Source organism: Amblyomma mixtum, chromosome 3 (assembly GCF_055824585.1).
Source record: "Amblyomma mixtum isolate Tamu chromosome 3, ASM5582458v1, whole genome shotgun sequence".
NCBI classification, from domain to species: Eukaryota; Metazoa; Arthropoda; class Arachnida; order Ixodida; family Ixodidae; genus Amblyomma; species Amblyomma mixtum.
Genome location: NC_143014.1, coordinates 74306467 through 74329283, shown reverse-complemented (window position 1 = coordinate 74329283; position 22817 = coordinate 74306467). Strand labels below are relative to the sequence as shown.

The 22817-nt window shown below is 48.5% G+C and overlaps 3 protein-coding genes across 6 annotated transcripts in view; 1 reads left to right on the top strand and 2 right to left on the bottom strand.

Annotated features, from left to right (window-relative positions):
- The window catches only part of PGAP5 (Per1-like protein PGAP5), a 40337-nt gene extending 39148 nt beyond the window's left edge, over positions 1–1189 (top strand). For both annotated transcript variants that reach the window (XM_089579655.1, XM_089579654.1), the window contains exon 10: positions 1030–1189. In XM_089579655.1, the coding sequence (XP_089435781.1) occupies positions 1030–1161 (132 nt within the window). In that variant the 3' untranslated portion in view covers positions 1162–1189. The remainder of the gene's footprint in view (positions 1–1029) is intronic.
- LOC149350602 (T-box transcription factor TBX20-like) overlaps positions 1–22817 on the bottom strand; it is a 141974-nt gene that overhangs the window by 27097 nt on the left and 92060 nt on the right. Inside the window, exon 7 of one of the 3 annotated variants that reach the window (XM_089579651.1) lies at positions 18558–22620. The exons of 1 other annotated variant lie outside the window; for it this stretch is intronic. In XM_089579651.1, the coding sequence (XP_089435777.1) occupies positions 22166–22620 (455 nt within the window). In that variant the 3' untranslated portion in view covers positions 18558–22165. Of the gene's footprint in view, positions 1–18557; positions 22621–22817 lie in introns of those variants that run through there. One more of the 3 variants, XM_089579652.1, reaches the window with a different exon arrangement.
- On the bottom strand, positions 6022–6685 carry LOC149350604 (uncharacterized). The gene has a single exon (XM_089576906.1). The coding sequence runs from the start codon at positions 6571–6573 to the stop codon at positions 6022–6024; it is 552 nt and encodes a 183-aa protein (XP_089433032.1). The 5' UTR covers positions 6574–6685.

Below are 22817 nucleotides of genomic sequence, written 5' to 3'. Positions count from 1 at the left end.
AATGGTTACACTGATCAGATTATGCTGTCTGTCCATACACATTACATATGTCGCACGTTTAACTGTAAAACCAGACTTGGCTGCTAATACCTAATGTGCCAAGTGAAAAGTTGTAGGCTGCATCTATTCAGTTTGTAGCATTACGCTTCCAATATTTCCATAGATTGATTTTAAAGGACTTGCTTTGGTTGAGTGGGTCAGGCACGTATCCAGGATTTTTTTTTTCTTCAAATCTTTGGCTGCATGTTTTAAACTTTGAAAAGGCATGTAAACATCAGTATACATGGATCACCACATGGCCGTAGCGGTGGCCTAGTGGTTGAGCATCCGCCTCGCATGTGAGAGGTGCAGGGTTCGATCCCCAGTGCCGCCGGGTACCCACCAGTGATACTATGGGTACAAGCTTCTCCCCTGGCCTGGTGCTCGGCTTAATTAGGGTGAAATGCTTGGGAAATGGGTCTCTGACCCCACCTTGAGCAATACGAAAATACCTTGTGCCATGGCGCTCTTTGGCCGCAGATGCCCTTGCGCCATAAAAATTCACTATCATCATGGATAGCCACATGGAATTTTTGCTCACATGATTTTTCGGTTTCAGCAGCTGAATAGTGGCAGTGGCATCAAAGTTGACCTCAGGTCGCGTGAGATAAACAAATAACTGCGTTATAATTGCTACTTCATAGTTTTAATTTATTCCAGCCTTACAGCAGTCTGCTCCAAAAGCTGGAATGACAACAAATGAACTATTGTAGTTTTCTTATATTTCATACGATCTAAAGTCAACTTGAAGCCATAATCACTGTTTGGCTGTTGAAACCAAAACAGTGCAAGAGAATAAATTGAATTTTAAATATTTTCCGGACACAAGTGAATTCCGTATGGCAATTTGTGTTTAGTAATGTCTTTGCGTATCATTTCACAGAACGAACACACAACCAAAATTTGATGTTATACCCTGTGAAGAGTGATGTTCCTGAAAGTAATCACTTTTTTCTGATGTGGCGTGTTCATCTTTTTACCATTTTGCAGGCTGCTTTTACACCAAATGACATGGCAGTATCAAAGTGCTACATACCAAGAGAGACAACTGTGATCTTTTTGTACATTATAGCGGCTATTGTGCTCATTGTTTTTTCACTGCGTGGCCATCAAAGATTTTAATGAAATAAATTTTGTATGCTTGTTTGCATTATAGAGTTTAACTCTGTGTTAAGATGGTGCACAAGTTTTACATATCCTCTGTTATGTGGCCTTGTGAATATGCTTGCAAGTTTTTATTACGAGGTTCTTGGAGCGACCACGAAGATGTACATTGCAGCAGTGTCTGTTGCGACCCAACCTTAACCTCTGTATTGGCGTAAAGGTGCGTTCACACTGGCGAGTCGCGAAGGCGACGTGACTTGCTCTGGCCGACTAGCGACGGGCGCCGAGCAACATATGAGATGTTCACACAGGCGAGTTGAGTTTGCGACTCGCTTCCGGATACCGCTCCCTCTGAACGAGAAGTGACGGGGGAGAAGAGGCGCCACTAGCCTGCCCTCTCCCCCTTCAGTTCGAGCATGAGGGGTGAGCATAAAAAGTAGAGGCCACATTCAATCGTAATGCGGCTTTGAAAGCTGTAGTGCACCAACGACGAAGCCAGCGGTGCCTGTGTATGCGCCCGTGCTTTCGGTGGTGGCAAGTGGCCAGACACGCGAGCGTCTCCAGACCCAGCGGCGTGCGCTCGACGAATGGTGCTACCGAAAGCCAGTTTCCTCTTTCTGGCTGCCGTGACATATTCATGTTACCATGTTACACACTGTGCCTCCGCTACCACATGTGGAGAAAATGCCAAAGACGCATACGCGTTTCCTAATGACGCGCAGTGAGAGTAACCTAATCGTGAAAAAGCGTATCATTAATCGTTAATCAGGGAAAATTACAGTACTTGTCCTGATATTACAAAGGCAGCATACAAAATGTATGCATGACCTCTTTGTTGCTTTATAAATGTTCAAGAAAACTTTAATATCCCTTTTCATGTTTCAGCTTTTTTTGCTTTCGCTCTAAAACTCCAAAGGTCAAGTTTGGTGCGTGTTTGACCTTGAGCCGGCGTAGCAGGTGTGTGGCTAGTGACGTCATAGCAGTGACCCACTGTGGAGAGGCGCCGCAGGTGCGCTCGCTTGGAGCCTCGCCGCTGTGTTAGCTCGTGACTAGGCGAGGGTTTAGCATCTGCGCGCCAGTGCTTGGTCACTCAGTCTCTCCATGGATGAAGCACGCGCCGGTCCGAGCGCGTCAAGAGAGAGACAGAGAAATAACTTTATTGACCATGGGATTTGGAACACGTAGGTCCCTGGGTCTCCGCATGACCTCACTGCACTATACGTTCATGAGTTCCTGGAGTTCCATGATGTGGGCGGCCCGGTCAGTAGTGATCTTCTGCCTGGCCGGGTCCGTCGAGTGCAGTAGGGTCTCCCATTCCTCCCAAGTGGTCAAGAGCTCCGGGCCTCCACAGGGGAGGGTCCGCAGAGCATTCAAGGCGAATGTGGGTAAGAGTAGCGTGGGGGTGGGTGCGCTGACTACAGGAGGGGGTGTATGCTCCTGGGTGGATGCGGGAGAGCAAACGGGGAGGGTAGGGTGCGGGTCTGGTGGTAATTTTCAAGGATTGGTGGAATGGGGAGTATAGCTGGCGGTCGGCGCGATATGCCTGGGTCAGCCGACTGATGGAGTGCATGCGCTCCCGGGCATAGCCCGACTTCGCTGCCACCCGGTTGATAAGACCTCGGGCGTGGTCATTGTCGGCTTCGTTGCCGGGGTTCCCAGACTGCGAAGGCACCCATATCAGCTCCTCATGGCGGGGCGGGTTTATCGGGGGCGAGCTGAGGATGCAGAAAGCGATCTTATGGACTCGCGTTGATGGAGCAACTGCGCAAGAACTCCGCCGCTGGCACTTCGTCAAAGGTCGAGGGTCCAGTGACTTTAGGACGAGGCTTCGCAGATACCTCGGGTTTTTCAGCTTTTCTAGTGAACTAGTGCTTGAGCACTAAAAAAAGGAGAGAGCTTGATGTCATGTGGCCGGCCTTCTCAAGCAGGTGGGTAAAGTGCTCCAGGGAGGTTGTGTTCACCTTGTGTGGCGTCATTGTGCTGCTGCCAGAATGCTTGCACACACACACACAAATATAAAATTGTCTTGCTGCTTCGACAACCATTGAAATCTGGTTAAAGAGTAAGTTTTTGTACTTTTAAGCACCCTGATCTTGAATGCCGCCACGGTGGCTCAGTGCATGGTTATGGCGCTCGGCTGCTGACCCAAAAGACGCGGGTTCGATCCCGGCCGTGGTGGTCGAATTTCAATGGAGGTGGAATTGTAGAGGCCCGTGTACTGTTCGATGTCAGTGCGCGTTAAAGAACCCCAGGTGGTCGAAATTTCCGGAGCCCTTCACTTCGGTGTCCCTCATAGCCTGAGTCGCTTTGGGACGTTAAACCGCCGTAATCCAAATCCTTGAATGCGTTGCAGGAATATTGCTGCCTTCAAGCTTTAATTTCATGCTAATATGGTAATGGCGGCCATTGTCGAACTGGTTAGAATCAACTTGGTTTGTAAATACTCACGAAAGAAGCCAACAGTCAATAAAATCACTGATCTGAAGCGCCCGATTAATACGCCCTGTATTTGGCCCTCAGAGCAATGACTGGCTGTCAGGAGGCGTTACCGTAATGGCTACCACCACGGTTAGCACAAATGTGGTTAAGGTGTGCATATAGGAGTGCGCTTTCGCTTTGTAGTCAGTATTTAAAAGTATGTCCGCAAGGCAAGTTTTTTTGCTTATTGCCATTTCCTTCTTTCACACTTTGGGGATACGAAAGTTGTCCCCACGGGACTAATGGGACTATAAAACCTACCACTAGCCGTTATGGGGGACCAACTTTTTCCCTTTTTTTTATGGCTAGGCTAAGGGCCGGCGCTGCCTACTAGGAATGTGCTGCGCTTTCCTCGCGAAAGAAGCGGATACGGATTTGTTTTATTCCTTTTTTTTAAGTATTAGCCTACACAATTAACTCACTCAGGGTGTCGAACCGGAATTTTTTCGGGTTCAGTTCCGGGTTCGGCTCCGGAGCAACATCTCGTTCCAGTTAGAACCGGTTCGGACCGGACCGAACCGGTTCAAACAGGTTCAGACAAAAAAAATTATGAACGCAGGCGGCTTTTAATCAACCTTATTATGCTCTTTACTCCTCTGTGTGACACTGGTATATAAAATAAAAAATGCAAAATATACTCAGCACGAGGTGTTTTCACTTCACTCTCTTTAATTTACTGTCCGCGGCAAAAAGATGGGAATTTGCGGCAAGAGCCGCGAAATCAAATGAACTCAAAATTAGTGTAAATCGGCTATGTACGTATGCACTAGAATCAATCTGATGAGGTACATAAGGTGTAAAGCTGGTTGATTTTGTATACAAATCCCTTCAGCTTCAGCAGTTTCGGGTACCCCGTCGCGCGAGTAATAGGTCTCCCCTGAAGCTCGTGTCAGTCGGGGATTTTTCCTACGCGGGCGCCGCAGTACCGCCGTCTGCGCCCTCTACGTTAGCGCACACTATTGAAGGAGGATGCTGTTCTGTATCCGCAGGTGTATGCTGACAGGACACTTTCCGTCACCTCAAAACCGACTTGCTAGTCACGTCCCCCCAGCGGCACATCTCCAACATGAGCTTGCCGAACATATTTTATTGAAATCACCTGTTCGACATCGCCTTTGTAACTCGCGTTATCTTCAGAAACACAGCTAATCGTGGCTTATCCCGATTACGGTGTAAAATTAAGTTTTTGGCCTATGCAGATATCGTCGCAATCTTTTGTTCTGTTAAGAGGGGGATAAAAAAAGCAGGCTTGAATGGGTTGGGAACACTTTGTGTCAGACCGGACACAAATCTGCAATATCTTCGTTGTGGCACTTTTGCAAGTGCTGCATTGGCCGATGGAAGAACGTAAATGCGCCACACTGAATTTTTGTGACTTTTCTGAGGAGCTATCAAAGGAAGCCGATGCGTCGACAGCATTTTTTGCTGTCTTGATAGAGTCTGTTGAATCTGTCGTGCACTTTTTGTCCACCAGCTTGTTTCAGTGGCTTTATTTGTCAGAACCACAACCTCCCCCTCTTGGCAACTGTGCTTATTAGGCGACTAAAAATGTATAGGTCCAAATTTGAAGAAGTGGATATTTTGTGCTCTGCTTGTAAAACGGAAACGGAGACCATAGAACACTTGGAGGTGCGCAGAACTCCATCCAGCCCTCTCAGAGGGGACAGCAGCAGACATAGAGATAGCGCTGGGATTTGCTGGGGAAGACGGGCGAGTGGATGTGAAAGGCGTGACATTGACGAAGGGGAGGTTGGAAGATTGGTGAAGGAAATCAAGGGTGGGGTGAATTTGGAGGGGAAAAGGATAGCCAAACTAGACATTGTTAGAGCGAAATTGAAAGAAAGGGAAAAGAAAAATCAATTAACAATAGCGGAAGTATAGGCTAGGTGGCGAAAGCTGGCGCCCGATACAAAAGGTAAAGCCGTTATCATCCATCCATCCAAGTGCTCATTTGTCATTTTTGGACATGATCGTGGTTGTCCCTGGAACACCTTTACGGCGTCCCTCCTAACCCAATCAATCAATCAATCAATCACTTTATTTCAGCTTTTTTTACAAAAACTGAGGGCGGCAAGAAAAAAGCAGTCATTACGACCGCTTGACAAGCCTCGCCACCCCTACAAAGAGGCAGTTTGGTAGCGACTATGATGGTTACTTCATACACTGGTAACAACGCAAGGTAGACGGAGAGACAAGGCATGTAAATATATGCATAAAAGGAAACATTTTTTTTTTAAATACGTGCATAAAAAGAAACTTTTTTTAAATAAATGCATGAAAGGAAACTGTTTTCATTTTGCATGGACAAGTAGTATTTCCGCACAACAGAATAAAATTTTTACACAACATTTACGGTTCAATGCAATAGAATTCTATACATGGGTACGCATACCGTGGGATCTAGCTTGCAAACACATTTCGAATAGCCGAGACAGACATGCTGAGCAACATGTCGTAAAAGGGCGTGTTCAAGTATTTGGGAAGAATGTATTTTAGTGTGGAAAAGCCATAGTTTGTTCTGCATCGTGGTAATGAATAGATGATACGCTGTCGTGTCATATACGGTGTCCGATGTGGTGTAAGTGTCACAATGCTAGAAAGAAATGTGTCGTCTTCGGCTATTATTTTTTTATAGAAGGATGCAAACCTGTAATCGAACATTCTTGTTACGGGTATCATTCTGTATTGCTGGTAGATAGGACGTGTCGGAGCATCATACGGTACATTAGCAATTACGCGAAGTATTCTTTTTTGCAGTACTAGAAGCTTCTGGATGTTAGATGCTGTGGTTTGTCCCCATACAAGGAAGCAATACGATACATAAGAATAAAAGAACGCATAGTACAGATTCAGCTTAGTTTTGGCGGGTAAAATATGCTTATTTCGCGAAATTATCCCAATATATCTGGAAAGGGATAGGCACACTTTGCTTACATGAGCGTCCCACGACATAGTAGCAGTAAATACCACTCCGAGTAATGTGAAGGTTTCCACGTACTCAATGGGGGCGTTGTCGAAATAGAGTGGTGGCACACTGCCTATATGCTGCCCCTTCGGATGGAACAATAAAGCTTTAGTTTTTAGTTTGTTTATTTTTAATGAGTTCAAAGATGACCACTCAGATAATGATGACAAAACTGTATTTGCGGTGCTAGTTAGTTCCTTGATGTCAGGTGAGGACAAAAATAGACTGGTGTCGTCAGCATATAACTAAGTTACTGATGTTGCATACGTCATTAATATATATGTTGAATAGGAGCGGCCCCAGAAGGCTGCCCTGGGGCACGCCGTTTGTTATTGCTAACAAGTCCGAAGAGCAGTGATTTAAAGCAACATACTGGCGACGAGCACTGAAATACGATTGAATGAGGCAGAGGGCGTGGCCACGTATACCGTAGTGGTCGAGTTTTTTAAACAGAGTTTCGTGATTCAGTGTATCGAATGCTTTGCTAAAGTCTACAAAGACGCCTAAGGTGAGGTGTTGAGCTTCGAAGTTATTTAATATGTATTCTTTTTGATCAAGCAGAGCATGCTCAGTTGATCTATGCTTTGTGAATCCATACTGACAGTTGGCTATTAATCAGTGCTTCTGTAGGAAATTGTAGTAACGTCGATGCATTATTCGCTCTAGCCCCTTGGAGAAAAAAGGTAGTACAGATATTGGCCTGTAATTTCCTAGAACGTTTTTATCACCTTTTTTATAAATAACCACAACTTTGGCCACCTGCATGGCAGCGGGAAAACGTCCTGTGCGAAGCGCGGTATTGTAAACATGTGTAAGGCATGGCACGATCAAAGGTAGTACGTATTTTACAGGTAAACTTTGAATATTACTTGGGTCAAGACTTGTCGTGTTCTTTAAACTTTTGCACACCGAGTAAACCTCAGCTTCGTCGGTTGGTTCAAGAAACATCGATTCGTTTAGCCTGTTGCCCAAAAATCTAGACATACCTGGATTGTACTGACTGCATCCAACTTCAGTGAAATATTGGTTGAAGGCATTTGCAAGGGACGGCCCAGCGATTTCCTTGCCATGCATAACTAGGCTCGCGAGGTCCTGATGTTGGTTATTTCGATTTAGCAGAATATTTAGGCGTCTCCACTTTTCTTTCGGGCGGTCTGAGAGATGCGCATTAAACAAGTTATTATAGTAGGCAGTCCTAGATGATTTAATTTCGCTGTTTAAGCGGTTCCTTAGCGACTTATAAGTGGCTAACACTGCGGGGGCTCTACTTTTTATGAAAGTCGCGAAGAGCTTGTGTTTCTTTTTTACCAGTCGTACCAAGCGAGCAGTCATCCATGGCTTTCGTGCTTTTTTTGAAGGTTTTATCTCAACGATAGGGAAACACTCATTATAAATTGGGAGAAAGAGCCGAAGGAGCTCACTGTATGATTCATCGGGTGTTGTGTGCTGGAAAACAGGATTCCAGTTCACAAGTGAAATACTGTTCCTGAAATGGTCAAGGCGGCTTTGGGAAAGTAGCTGTCGACGGACTTTCAAGGCTGTCTTTGCGGAAGGTTCTTTTTGAAGACGGACGAAGATAGGAAGATGGTCGCTAATGTCTATCGCAATACGACCGGCAAATGACGCATCCTCGCGATTGGTGATTAGTAAATCCAAAGAAGAAGAAGAATGTGAGGTAACACGTGTAGGTCCGCGGATTTCATTTTGGAAGCCAGCTGTTTGTATGGTGACTAACATGCGCTCTTGCACTGAACTGCTTGTGTTCATATCTATGTTGAAATCGCCCCCGATGCACGCCAAGAAGTTTTCAGAAAGAAAAGATAACTCGTGTTCGAAGCTGCCAAAAAAATTGGCTGTATTGCCATGTGGGGGACGATAAACAACGCAAAAAGCTTGACCGCCACACCTAACTGTCAGCATTTCTATGTCATCGTTACTTAAGCAGTGATCAGATAAAATGTCACAGGAATAGTTTTCTTTGATCAACATTGCTACGCCTCCGCCCCGCTTCGTAGTACGATTAAGAAAAAATGATCTGTACCCCGGAAGATGGATGACGTCAACGTCTGAGCGATACCATGTTTCTGTCAATAGAATGGCATCGAAGGGACAGGTTAAGCTGTATAAAAAGTTTGTTAGTTGGTCAGCTTTATTTACGGCCGATTGCATATTCAAATGTATGATTTGGCAGCATTTGTCTTTGTTTTGGGAAAAATATGCGTTGAGCTGTGAAGGTGTGAAAAGGGGCGATTCCTCCATTGGCAATGTTAGAAGAGCCATTTCCACGTGTGCTGCTTTACGGCGTCCCTAATTCATCTTCGATAAGTCTGCTTGTGAGTAAATGTGAACCACCGAAGAATCGTCAGTTTGGCGGGCTAGAATAGTGCCGTTCCTCGTCCACACATGTTTCCACGAGACCTCCTTCTTTCTCGCAATCGCAGCGCCTAGAAGCCTTTTGTTGTCTGGTGTCAAGTGTTCATTGACATAAATCGGTGGTGAAGTTGGCAAAGAACAATCTACACTGATGTCCTCATTTGTCAGACGTACTTTTTTCGCCTTTTCCAGCACTGCGTCCCTTTTTACACGGGATTTAAATTGAACAACAATGTTTGAATTATTAGGGTCACGAGTGGGCACTCGGTGGCAACACGCTACGTCCGACTCAGTGATAGGTTCATGAATAGCATCTCCAAGGTTTGTAACAAGATTAAGAACATTTTCCTCGTCTTGCTTCAGGACACCTTTAATTTCAATGTTCGACCTTCGTGAATACTGTTCCGCATGATTAAGCTTTCTCTCAAGCTCCTTTGTCTGCTTTTCCAGAGCAGCACACGCCACGCTCAATTCGTTGGTTACTTGCTCCAACTTGGCGTTCTTTTCCTTTTCATTTTTTAGTTCCCTTTTTAGGTCCTCAATTTCAGCATGCGCGTGGTCAATGCTCTTAATCATCTCAGTTTGCTCATTGCGAACTATTCGGATTTCATTGCGCAGGTTTCGTTCGACAGATTCTCGTGAAGCTTTCAGTTCCTGCTTTATCTCTTCTTTCAACTTTGACAGATCGGCTCGCATTTCATCCTTTACTTTTGCCGCGTCTTTCGACATTTTCAGAACAACAGGGCACACACCAGTTGGCAGCAGCGGCGACGGACAAGAAATGCAAAATTTCTATGTGTAAATGCCAAGCACTAACCTGCGGAACCGGGCAAACGGAGCGTTAGGCGTTGTTTTCCGTGCGTCGTCGCTACTGCCAAGTGATGAAGGTAGCCAGCGATAGCGGTTTTATATCCGGGTCGCGGTACGTCACTGCTGCTGGTGATAGCAGACGCCCCTCGTCGGTGACGATTACGTCCCCTGGTGCCGGTTGTCCGGTAAAGGGCAGCGCGTCCAAGCGGAGGGAATGCTCGGTCGGCTAGAAACTGTCGATGCAAAGGGGCGGGAACGACCTGCGGAACCGGGCAAACGGAGCGTTAGGCGTTGTTTTCCGTGCGTCGTCGCTACTGCCAAGTGATGAAGGTAGCCAGCGATAGCGGTTTTATATCCGGGTCGCGGTACGTCACTGCTGCTGGTGATAGCAGACGCCCCTCGTCGGTGACGATTACGTCCCCTGGTGCCGGTTGTCCGGTAAAGGGCAGCGCGTCCAAGCGGAGGGAATGCTCGGTCGGCTAGAAACTGTCGATGCAAAGGGGCGGGAACGACCTGCGGAACCGGGCAAACGGAGCGTTAGGCGTTGTTTTCCGTGCGTCGTCGCTACTGCCAAGTCGCTACGTCACAAAGCAACCCGAGTTGCTTTGTGACGTTAAACCCCATAGCCCATAAACCATAACCTGTACGGCCTCTCCAGAAGGCAAATGGCAAAGTTTCTGATCGGTCATTACTTCCTCTGCCCATATACCAGCAGCCTTACCTATAACCTTTCTTGATACCGGTGTATTAAAGCGCGATTAGCGGATGTATATTCAACAGGCCGCATAAACCTTTTTTAGACTTCAAACGTGGACCTTACGCGTTAGGAGTGCCTTCGCGCTAAGGGGCCGTTTGTGCCGTGGTCAGTGAATTGCTACCTGTGCGAGCAAAGACAGGTTATTGAACAATGAAATTATTTGCGTTCTGTTGAGATGCTATGTTCGTTTGGGACATACTTCACCAGACTCTTAAAAAGTACGTTGAGGTCCCGCCTTACACTAAGATTTCTGCTTGTGATGAAAAACTCCGGAATTCCGTGTGAACTTTTCGTGCTAAGGACTGCTTAGCGTGTGGAAAAGCCGCATGGTGAATAAAAACGCAGGACCATTGCGTTCAACGAGGTCACAGTTCAGAGAACAGGGCATTTTAGCGAAAAGGGCATAGGCGTCGAGTTTTCAATTTGCCGGGGGGGGGGGGGGCAGTTAGCACCCTCTCTGTTTTTCATTCGCCCTCCTCCGGCCATGCTCGTTTGCAAAATATATTTATTTTACTCTCAGGATACAGAGCACATTACAGAGGGGAACGTCAATTCACAGCAATATAGAAGCTAAAACCCCCTGGAAAAAATTCGGGGGTGGAGCTCGAGCACTCCAACCCCCCCCCCGCTTGTCGGCGCCGATGGAAGGGGATACACTCTACACACGAATACGCCTATATGGGAGTAAAAACGGAGAGAGCTGTCCTATAGCGCACTCTCTTTTTTGAAAGGGAGTGCCCTGGAAGACAGCTTATTCCCTTTTTACTCCTTTCTGCTTAGAGAGTATATTCTGCGCATGTTCTACCACTTGACTGGATGCCCTTTCTTGACGTGTGCGCCTTGCGGAATTTTGAAGTGTTGGCGAATTAAGGGAGGGGTACATTGGCCGTATGCCGAGACCACTGAATTCGACTCGGTCAACTAAAGCATGAGGAGGGTCAGGGAGGTTCCTCATATTCCACGCGACAACAATAAAAAGAAGCTTCGGAGATGGCCGAGTAGCCTAAGGCATCGGTAAACAAAGCTTCTTTGTTGAGCCGCCACTGGCTGGAATCCCACTCGGGGTTAGAGTATGGTAGTGTTTTTCTTTATTGCGTCGGCAGTATATCTTCCTTTCCGAAAATGTACCGTTGTGCGTGCGTGCGTGGGGGCGCCATCTTCACCTCCCTTCGACTTGCCTTCGAAGGTTTCTCGCGTGCTTCGAATGTGCCGGGGACGAGCCGAGGTCACCTTGTATGGCCTTTACGGCCACTCGCCCATGGCAGCCCAGAGCTTCTGCCCACTTCGCGCTAGCCGCGCTCTAGCCAGGATCGTGTTTTGGCCGATACGCAGAGTGAAAGTTAAGGCGGGCACATATACAACTTTCCTGATTTCGCGGACCAGCATGCAGCCGTTGCAGCCCCATAGATAGCGGCGTCACAACATAGTTCCGGCCTTCCGGCAGGCTTGCCGCAGGTGTTCCTCATGGGCCTCTAGTAGTACAGTGCGGATATGACGATGACGCTAAGATACCGGTAATAGATAACCTGAAGTACGGATCACCTTAAAGGGCCCCTGCCCACCCCCGGGCAGCAGACACACTCTACCTCTCTTTGAGCGAGCCTCATCTCCTTCCATTCCCTCCTCGAAATTCTTCTCTCCCGTGATGCTATTAAAGGTATTGGTATCACGGGAGAGAAGAATTTCGAGGAGGGAATGGAAGGAGATGAGGCTCGCTCAAAGAGAGGTAGAGTGTGTCTGCTGCCCGGGGGTGGGCAGGGGCCCTTTAAGGTGATCCGTACTTCAGGTTATCTATTACCGGTATCTTAGCGTCATCGTCATATCCGCACTGTACTACTAGAGGCCCATGAGGAACACCTGCGGCAAGCCTGCCGGAAGGCCGGAACTATGTTGTGACGCCGCTATCTATGGGGCTGCAACGGCTGCATCCCCCTCCCCGGACGCCTGCGTGCGGACCCGGAGGGGCACGGGTCTTCTTCTGGCGGAAATAAAGTTTCTTCACTCACTCACTCTCCCGCTCCTCGTCGAGTAGGCTCGGCAAGGCAAATTCACCCCTTCGTTCTCCGACGTAAGCCGGAGGCGTGGTGTCTGTGGAGTGCGTCACAGGGTACGTCATGGCCCCGCCTTCAATAGAATTCTTTTCTTGGTTTTTGCTGCTGGGTCTGTTCGAGGGGAGGGGGGGCGCTGCGGGCGCGCACACTGAACGATCGAGAGGCGCGATCGGCTCGACCACCTAGACTTGTTAGCGAGCGCATCCTTTCATACATGTTTGTCATTCCCAGTTAGCGAGCCACCTTTTCATTTTTTTTAGGCCTCCCCACCGCTTCACGAGCGGAGGGGTGGAAGTCGGTTCTGTTCGAAACACACGGGGAAGTGCGGGCCCGGCAACCGCCCGTTTGCTTTTCTTCATGTGTGTTTGTGTTCTGTGTGTTTGTGTCTTTTCTCCGCTCCGAAGCCTATGTCGTTCATTGGAGTCAAGGCGTACGCAAGATGCATGAAGGATAAGCGGTGTCTGTGTGGAGCGATCAAGTGGGCGAGCGAGGGAAAGGCTCTGCTGCACTACTAATTAAAACCTTGTTTTGGGGGGCTTGCATAGAAGAAAAAAAACTGAGAAGGGAGCGCGCACGCAGAGCGTCTCGTGACGTGATCACGGCGGGGGGGCGAACCAACTCCCTCAGTTTTACTATTTTTTTACTTTTTATGGCTAGGGTTCAAGGCTGTCGCCGCACGCTCCCTCCGCAGTTTTTTTTTTTTTGTTCCTTCATGCGGGTTTGTAGGCATGAGCCAGAACAAGGCGCTGCGGAAAGCGTTGTGCAGACGACGCGACGCCAAGGCTACGCCCAACCTTCTCCCGTCAGTCAGAACGATGCACCAATGGAGTGCCTTTAGCGAAAGTAACCCCCCATGACGTCAACGGGGTTCAGAGTAGTGGGGCGGGCCGTTTTTGTTGAAGGAAAGAACGAGCGGGCTTTGATTTGAATTTTCGCAGCTTTTCGGGGCGCGCATGGCTCTAGTATTTTGCAGAGGTTATCTTCGATGCCTCATCTATGCAGTGAGCTTGTTTTTCAAAAATGTCCGGACCCTGGGCAGTGGCCCTTTAAGGTAGGGTCACCTCAGCACTGTCGTGTGGGGGCCCGCGCGCTGCAGCACAGTGGACTTGGCGTTGAACTGAAGCCTCAATCACCCAACTTAGGTGGCGGCTAGGGTGGCCGTCCACATTCTCTACAAGTAGCCCAATGTCTGTTGCATATGCCAGGTCTGGCAGGATCCTAACGTCCGGTATTCCATTGTAGAGATAGTGGAACGGGAAACTCAGGCCTGACTCTAGAAAGGCCTACAAGCAGGTTCAAGGCCTGCAACGTACATCGCATAGAGCAGTGGAGAGAATGGGGAGCCTTGTTTAAGGTCCTTGTCCTTGGACATGGGCTCTGAGCGGGCGTCGCTCAAGCAGGCAACTGTGTTGTCAGTGTAGATCCGGCGCAGCAAGTCGATGCACTCATTCGGCATTCCAAGGCCCGACATGCAATTGAATAGCGGTTCGTGGGGGACGCTGTTATAAGGGTCATAAGCCTTGGCAACGTCTACGAAGCAGCTCACCAGGCCTCGGGGTTTCTTGCGGGCAACCCTGTTGTTTGTGTTACCACGAATAGGCTGTTCTACAGGTGTCGTGTTGGTCGGATGTTTTGGTAGTTGTTGATGTTGGTCGGAAGCTGTTGGTCGCGAGCACTCGTCATGGTAAGCGGACGTTAGTCCCGCAAGAGCCTCGCATCTCCGCCTTTCAAGGCTCACCTACACCACTGACGGACGGATGGATGGTTGGACGGATTTTCGTTTTTTTTTTGGTTTTATTGAGGTTTAACGTCTCAAAGCGACTCAGCCATGAGCGACGCCGTAGTAAAGGGCTCCGGAAATTTCGACCATCTGGGGTTCTTTAACGTACACCGACATCGCACAGTTCACGGGCCTCTAAAATTTCGCCTCCACCGAAATTCGGCCATCGCGGCCGGGTCGAACCCGCGTCTTTCGGGTCAGCAGCCGAGCACCATATCCACAGAGCCACCGCGGCGGCTCCAGTTTTATAGTTTGGAAAAGCCAAGAAAAATTAGGAAGTAGTTGTTTATTAGTGTCCACCTGAGCGCAGCCATGCGACTCCAAAGGAAATGTATGCAGCTTTGTCAGAAGCTTCGCGGCTGAAGAAAAATTCGTGCTGGTCCAGGGAACGGACCCTGAACAACCGCCTATGCGGGGCAGTCGCTCTACTAACTGAGCTAACCAGGAAGGCTAGCAGGTGGTAGGGCGAGTCCGATTTGGTCAATATTATTAACCCGTGGAGGTAGGAAATATATTGGAGCTAGGGAAAAAAAATGGCTGACGGTTACCACGACTGTGTAACGTGGCCATGGAGGGAAGAAAAAACTCGAGAGGCGGTTACGTCACATTTTTTTGAAGCCGCTCCTTCCTGCTTGGACGCCGTCTCGGCGCGCTTGGGCATGCACAGCAGACAGTGTAGCGTACAACGCCGCTGTGTCTCGCGTTACCATTGGCTGCACTGTCGGCCAAAGACTCCCAGTAGCCCTTGCGAAAGCGCGTGACTTCCGGCACATTTTTTGGCGTGCAGCTCGGATAGCGAGGCTCTCGCCTGAGCTTTCCTTCCTCCATAAACGCGACGTTGCGCCTCTGCTATCGCAGCTTGGTGGCGGGGTGTTCTTGGTTTCTGTCGCGGTGTTTTGCGCGTCGCCGCGCACCAAGTGCCACGGAGGCCGCGGGCATTGGGCACCATTTAGGCACCATAAATGATTGCTATAATGATGCCAAAGGGGATGCCACGTATTCGAGGAGCAGCCGTCTACGGAAGCGCTATTTTGCTATGCTGTGCAGAGAGGGCGCCACGAATCCGGACTAGGCGCTCCATGGAGGAAGGAAAGTCGTCTTGAGGTGCCTCAATGGGCCAGCGCCGCGGTGGCACGGCCTACACCACAGGCACGGACCGTACGTCATCTCGAGCACAGCGCCGCTCAGCTTTCCTCCGGTCTTTCAATCGCACTCCGTGTGCGAAGAAGTGCCTGCCTTCCTTAGTGTATGTACCGTGAAAGGGACACCGAGGACTAACTGAAGTTGGCCTGCATCGATAGTGGTAATCACTGAGAGACCGCTTTCACCGAAAGCGGAGCTGTTATAAACTACAAAAGAAAAAAAGAAAAAACGAAATACAGGTGTTGCCATCACCGCCCGATTTCGAAACTAAAATTCGTGCGTCGACGCCGATTTTTTTTCTTTTTTTTTGATGGATAGTAGAGGCTACGCGGCTACGCTAGACGGAAATCCGTCCTTTTCGGTAAGGACAGTAAGGACGTCACGAGTTTGAATCGACTGGCGGGAAGATTTTTAAATCCAATTCTCCCAGCAGTAATTGTCTCTTCTGCTGCCTGACAAACGTCAATTAAAGGCAGAAAAAGCCAGATAATCGCTTTTTTTCTGAGTACCGCAGCAGTGGCCTAGCGGTTCGAGCATCTGGCTCGCATACGGGAGGTGCGGGGTTCGGTCCTCTGTGCCGCCTGGTACCCACCGGCGAAACAGTGGGTACAAACTTTCTCCTGGCCTGGTGCTCGGCTTATCTGGGGTGAAATGCTTGGGAAATAGGTCTTTGACGCCACCTAGTATAGACGAAGATACCTTGTGCCACGAGGCTCTTTGGCCATAGCTGCCGTTGCCGCCATAAAAGTCCATCATCGTCATCTTGCAATGTTGATGAGACTGTATCTGGCCAATATTCGTCGGTAGAGAGTGCCAAGTATTTTCTTCCTTTTGGGAAGAACGCTGGAACCGCAACAAGTTCATGCTTTGACTGGCGCCTGGAGTGCTTATGCAGGAGCTTTGTCGATCAGTTAAGGCTACCGTCACAGAAAGACACTGTCGCAGCTGACGCGCATTTGCGTATCGGGCGTCTGTTTCGAGCCAGACAAATTGTTCCACTATGGTTTCGAACAACAAAGGGCAGAATGCTCCACAACGCGGAGCGGAATGAGCTTGTGAAATAAGGCAACGTGAGAGTTTTCCCAATAACCGTTTGTCACTATACAGCCTTCTACTGACCACACTGTCGTTTTTCACGTGTGCGTTATGCGGCAAAGGCCGCCACGCGGCCTTGACTTTTTTTTTTCCTTTTGTGACAGACGGCACGCAGAGCACCTTGCATGTCGAGCTCACCCGCCCGTTGTGCTGTTTTGCGTGTTGAAAGCCCTGCTCGGGCAAGCTAGGAAGGCAAAAAAAATGGCTTCGTACATTGTGGTGGAGCGCTCGGCTATCCGCATGATATTTGCTTCAATAAATTCGGCCGGACGGCAACGAATTCTGACGTTGCTGCAGCTGTAGTAGGATACAGCTTAAAAAAAATAGCAGTTTGTAACACAGGGTCACGGTCTGTGGCGTCCTGTAGTTACTCCGCTGACCAATCGCAACAGTAGACGACATCAGCTTTTTAATGTCTGACTACACTAAACAAACCACGTATCAAAATTCTAGGACTTCCATTTTTTTTCCCTTGTGATTGGCTTCTTGTTTAGGTAGCAAGAAAAGTTGTTACAGCGGACTTTTTGTCCTGGAGGAATTTTTTGTGCCAGTCCTGAATGTGGGCTAAGCTTCATCGCAGACTTAAGTTGTATCCGACTATAGAAGGATTTGGCATTCAATTTGATTGCACCCTAACACATATGAGCATCACGACGCTACTAATCTTCTATTGCACGCGAAACCCTGCCGAGCCATTCGAAATTCACTAGACACTAAAAAATTTTCGTCTTTGCATCTGTTTCCAGAGCTCTCCTGTGGCTTTCGGTGTTCGCCCAAATCTGTATCGGCTGTGTTCGCTTTGACCCAGCGTGGCGAGCGGTGCAAATGCCGAAACAAAGGCAAAGAAATTGCTCACAGACATTTTCTTCGGTCGCATGAAATCGTATAACTGTGACGTATTTTGAGCACACAGGTGGGTATGCAGTCATCTAATTCTTATTACAAAGTGCGGAGCCGACAGTGGGTGCAATAACTGGTTGTGGTACCTAAATTTCCTCATTTATTTTAAACTTGTTGCTCATTATGCAAAGGGGTTTTTTAAGTCTTCATCTGTGACCTCAGTTTTAACAGGCAAAGCTAAATTGGAACAATTTCAGTTGCAAACGACGGAAGCGGCTTCTGTTGGGTACGTGAGAAGCGTAACGGTGCAATAACAAAAAACAATGCCCACAAAGTCCATTGACACTGAGGTGTCGATGACTCATGCGACGCAGAATCCCCCGCTTAAATTTTTATTCATGCAGGTGTGGGTTCACACCGACAAACTTTTGCGAATCGTGCAGGGAAGTTGAATCACTAGAGCGTTACATATACGGTCCTACCAGCAGTTCGCGCTTGAGAGGAAGCTTACCTGGTGGTGCACATCGCAGGGTGAGGTGAGGCCTCACTCTGTCAGCTCCGATCCTTCTCTCCTTCCGCGCGAGTGCCAGGGGTTAAGCATCACTGAACCGGGTTTGTGAGTACCTTCACGACTTAATCATAGCAACCGGCAGATTGCGTTCTTAACTATACCGGAAATTGTTCCAGATTCTGTCACATTTTTATCTGTTCTTGTTTTCATTATTTCCTTCCGAACAACTTTTTGATTTTCTATCTCGTCTTCAATTCATTTTCTGTTTTTTTTTTGTTGAGTCTTGCTCATATACGCGTAAAGCCTCCCTTTACCTCTAAATCTCTACAATCATTTCCTTTGGAACCGAACCCTGGCCATCCCTTTCCTCATAGGTATGTGCCATGCGAAAAGAGGACACATATTCTGCTAATATTTATAGTTTCCTAGTCTGCGTGCATTCAGCCATCCATGAAATTTAACACATGCGTGTGTAGGATTTTCGCCTCGTCTCAGCTAGCTCAAGATTTGGCTAAAGACAGCTTTGCTTCACTGAAACATTTTCTTGCAACGCTGCAAACGTGCACGCGCACACACGAGGGTAACGGCCGAAAAATAAAGAAGAGTGCTCGTTGCGAAAAAGTACATGTTTATTGGTTTTTATGTCACAGTGTTTCTGCTCCATGTTGTCAACAGGTGCCTAAAAAATGCTTATACCTTGACATGAAAAACAGACTGCGCGCCTGAAATTTCCGTATGCGTTCATAATCGGAAAAACGGCACATCTACAAACACTATTCACAAAATATATATTTTACAAATGCATCCATTGTCGCTGACTGTGGTTTGCGGCGAAAAGACAAGTCAGTTTCGATACCACCGCGTGACACCATCGATAATGCATAAAAACGTATGTACAGAACACAGTTTTTTTTTTGTTTTTGCACTCTGTAGTTCCTCGTAATGCACTGAGCCTCAAGTAATGGTTTGGAAACTCCTAAAAAGCTTTATTTGCACCAATCGCTGTGTCTTTCGCGTTCCGCTCAACCGGATGCGACAGTTTATACTCTATTTTCTCTGATACCGCGTTTGACGACACTACTTGCCTGATTTGTCCGCAAAAAATAATAAAAAGCGCTATGGACGTGCTCAGTACAAGTTGTCATTAGAGCTCTGTCACGGCCCTTTATCGCGTCGCCATGTTTCATACCGCATTTCTATTATTTCGTGGGCAAACCAGGCGCGGTGTACGTCGGCGAACGTGGTATTAAACAAAAACGGCACAATAATCTGAGCGCGATCGGAGCTTGACAAGGCGTAGCTGTCCGCGCGAACGGTTTTATTTAGGAAGTCTTCACTTAATCTTGCCAGACCCGGTATACAAAGTCACCTTACTTGCTATCACTAACACCGTCGCGTTCAAATGCCACTCAGCTTGGCAAGCATGCTTGACGTGCGCGCCGTACGGCCACAGGCGTAGAGTTGGCTGCTGCACGCACATTACTTCAGTGGGATACCGACCCTTGATTTGTATTAGCAAAAACGCCCAAAAAAGAGATTAACGGAGGAGAGGTTCAGTAGCCAAGGCAGTGATTGACTATTTGCTATGAAAAGACTTAGTGCATGCCCGGAGAAGGGAGAAAAAAAGCCCTGTGCGAGCGGGACAAGTGCTCTGAAAAACACAATAGCGAACCATGTCGCCGAGAAACTGCTCTCGTGTGTGCGTGCGTGTGTATATATATATATATATATATATATATATATATATATATATATATATATATATATATATATATATGACTGGTCTCCAGTCGAAATGCCAGTACACTCTTGCTTATGTCTTTAGGCGTGTGTCAGCCCATTTTATAAGTATATAACATCTGGTTCATTAGTGCATTCGTCGCACCAGTTTATATATATATATATATATATATATATATATATATATATATATATATATATATATATATATATATATATACACACACATACACACACACGTTCGCCTATGAGGGATTCTGTTTAAGTACAGCCCATTGAAAAAAAGGATGCGACAGGCTGTGGCTCAGCTTGAGCATGTCGTCTCACCTGTTCGTGCTTAACATTTTGATTTTCCAGGAGTGCTTCCTTCGCACGGCGACTGGCGCCGCCGGGCGCAAGGCTGTGAACAGGAACGAACTTTAAGTGTGACGACATAAAAAGCGGCGCAGCCACGTCGCGTCGTGCGTGGTGCGTTTCCGAGAGATAGTCTTTTCCGCGGCAAACTATACTGACTAGTGAAAGGAGAGTGTCGCCCTCCGCAAGCTAAATCGAATACCGAGCTTGACAGCTGGCACAAGTAGAACCGTGAACTTGCAGTGCCGGCTAGATGGCTGGAGTGCTTCTGCGCATGCCCGGGATTCATTCGTATGGCTCCCCTCTTGACGAAATGGTGGGAGCTAAACTTGGGCGGGACTCGTGGTCTGTGCATTTGACTCGGGACTTTCGAAAAGATGTACCTACACTGTTGCGCTCTCGTTTGGCGATTAGCCGGGGCCCCTTCCGCGCCTCGTCTGAGGACGCTGCCGATATACGACACCATGCATCAAGATCATTTGACTTTGGGGACGAAAGCTAGACTGATCAGCATCACGGAAGGGCGTTCGAGCGGTGGGACTGCGTTGGCCAAAGTTGATGTGCTAACTCGTACAAGAACCAGCACAACAAATTTCCCCAAAAAGGAGGTTTTAAAGACGTTTGCATGGAGGGAGAAAGAAATGGACGAAGAGAAGCTTAGAGGTGAGCCTCATTAACGCAGGCCTGTAACAAAGCTTGTATAAAGAAATGCATAAAAAGCAAAGGATTGCTACAGCGGTGGCGCGTGGCTGACTGCAAAATGAAAAATGCAGGTGTCATATTGTTTCTTGAAAAAACTTGACAAAAACTGACAGTGGATGGAGCAAGGTCCGTAAAACTTCGTCATAAAGTGGCAATTTGTCGCTTTTGTGGATTTCGTGACATAATCTCGAAAATAATTCAGTGAGGCGAACGTATTTAGCACTCAAAGGCGAGCGACAAGGAAACGAAAGAGGGATTCCCTTTTTCATCTTTCGCTGCTTCCGTCGTCGTCATTATTTAACACCGTTTCTTAATTGTTTTTTTTTTTTTGGTAGCGACGGTACTGGAAAACGCGACGTCGCATGGAACGGTATTGGACAGCTCCATTTTTGAAGCTATATGCGACTAATTGAAGCTATTTTTGCATTGAATATACGAATGTGAACCGGCAGCTGCGTCGCCACCTTGAATTAAGTGCCACAGTTTGCTGCTCGGCTAAAGGTAAATGTAGCACCGCTCTCCACCATTTCAATTTTAACACGCAGGCAGCGAAGTTAACCTAAACGCCAAAATTCGAAGAACTCCGCGCTACATTAAATAAAGACAAGGAGTGTGATTTCGATGTCATCCTAAACATTGGGCTCCGAGCAGGCAGTGAAGACACCCGAGGTAAATTGAAGATGGAAGCCAGAACATCGTGTTGGCGTAAAACAGGATATGATAGATTCTTTCAATGGTTTTTTCTTCCTATAGTCTCGATGCAGGAAACTACGGTAGCCGGGAACTGTGCACCACACGTGCATGGACATCCCAGGAGGCGCCTCCATCGCAGCCTCCACCGCCCGAAGAGAAAAATGAATCGAATATCCACCAACTCTCGACAGTTCTTTAAGGAGCTGCATCGCTCGGGACGCTGGAGCTGCGTTCCCTCAGGCAGAATGCGCAACAAGAACGCACTTTTTGTGCCGGCAGTCAAGCATCATTTTCAGGAAACAAACAAGAGAGAAGTCATCACAAAGTGAAATTTAAAACGGCGCATGAGCCGATGATAATAATAGTCCACCCGTAACAGTGCCAAGCTATCAAAAGCTGAGGCATACAAACACGTCATTACTTTGTGCACACATGACAGTAAAAAAAAAAACAAAAAATCAGGTCGATTCCACGCACACGATGCAAGGTTCTAAATATCGACACCCTCGAAAACAACGGCGTACGTTAGCATCATTATACATCACGCCGTGTCTGTGTGACGATATAAGCGCCGGGAATCGTGTACCATTGTCAAGGGCAAGATGCGGTTTAGTTCCAAGCTCTTGACATGGTCATGACTGTACAGATGCGGAACTGTCGTCGTCTGTTCATTGCACTGGCACACACTGGCGCGCACCGGGCACACTGGATAGCTGGCACCGCGCACCGTTCACACCTGCGGCGCAGCGGCGTCGTACTCCACGGGGCTGCCTTCGCGCGGTCCCGCGGCGGCGCCGAGCAGCCTCGGGTGGAAGTAGGGGTGGAACTTGAGGCCCGGGTACGCAGCGGCGGCCGACGTGCGCGGCGGGTACAGCGGCGGCCCGGGCGAGCTGGCGCTGGGGGCCGCGCGGCCCGTGGCCGTGGGCGACGTGGGCGGCGGTGGACACGGGGAGCGCGCCGGCGGCACGGGCGCCGTCGTCGGCGCGCCGGCCACCGGGAAGGGCGGGAACAGGGTGCGCGGGAAGCCCAGGTAGAGGCCGGGCAGCGCGTGCAGCTGCTGCTGCTGGGCGTTCATGAGCGCCGTCAGGTCGGCCATGGCCATGGGCATGGCGGGCATCTTCCACGGGGACGCGCCGTTGGCCAGCAACAGCAGCTCGCTGCCCGTCGGCAGCCGGCCCAGTGCTGCTGCGTACATGCGCGCGCGCTCAGTGCCACGTTTCGGGTGTCGCATGGGCACCGCGGTCATCGGGCTTTGGTGAAGCCTTCATAAAGCAGCTATCCTATCGGGGGAACAGAAAGACCACGCCGTCGTAGAAGACTGAGGGCGGCTGTGAACAAAAGGGACATGGCATTGGTGACCTCAGTGTCGTACGTTCCCTTTA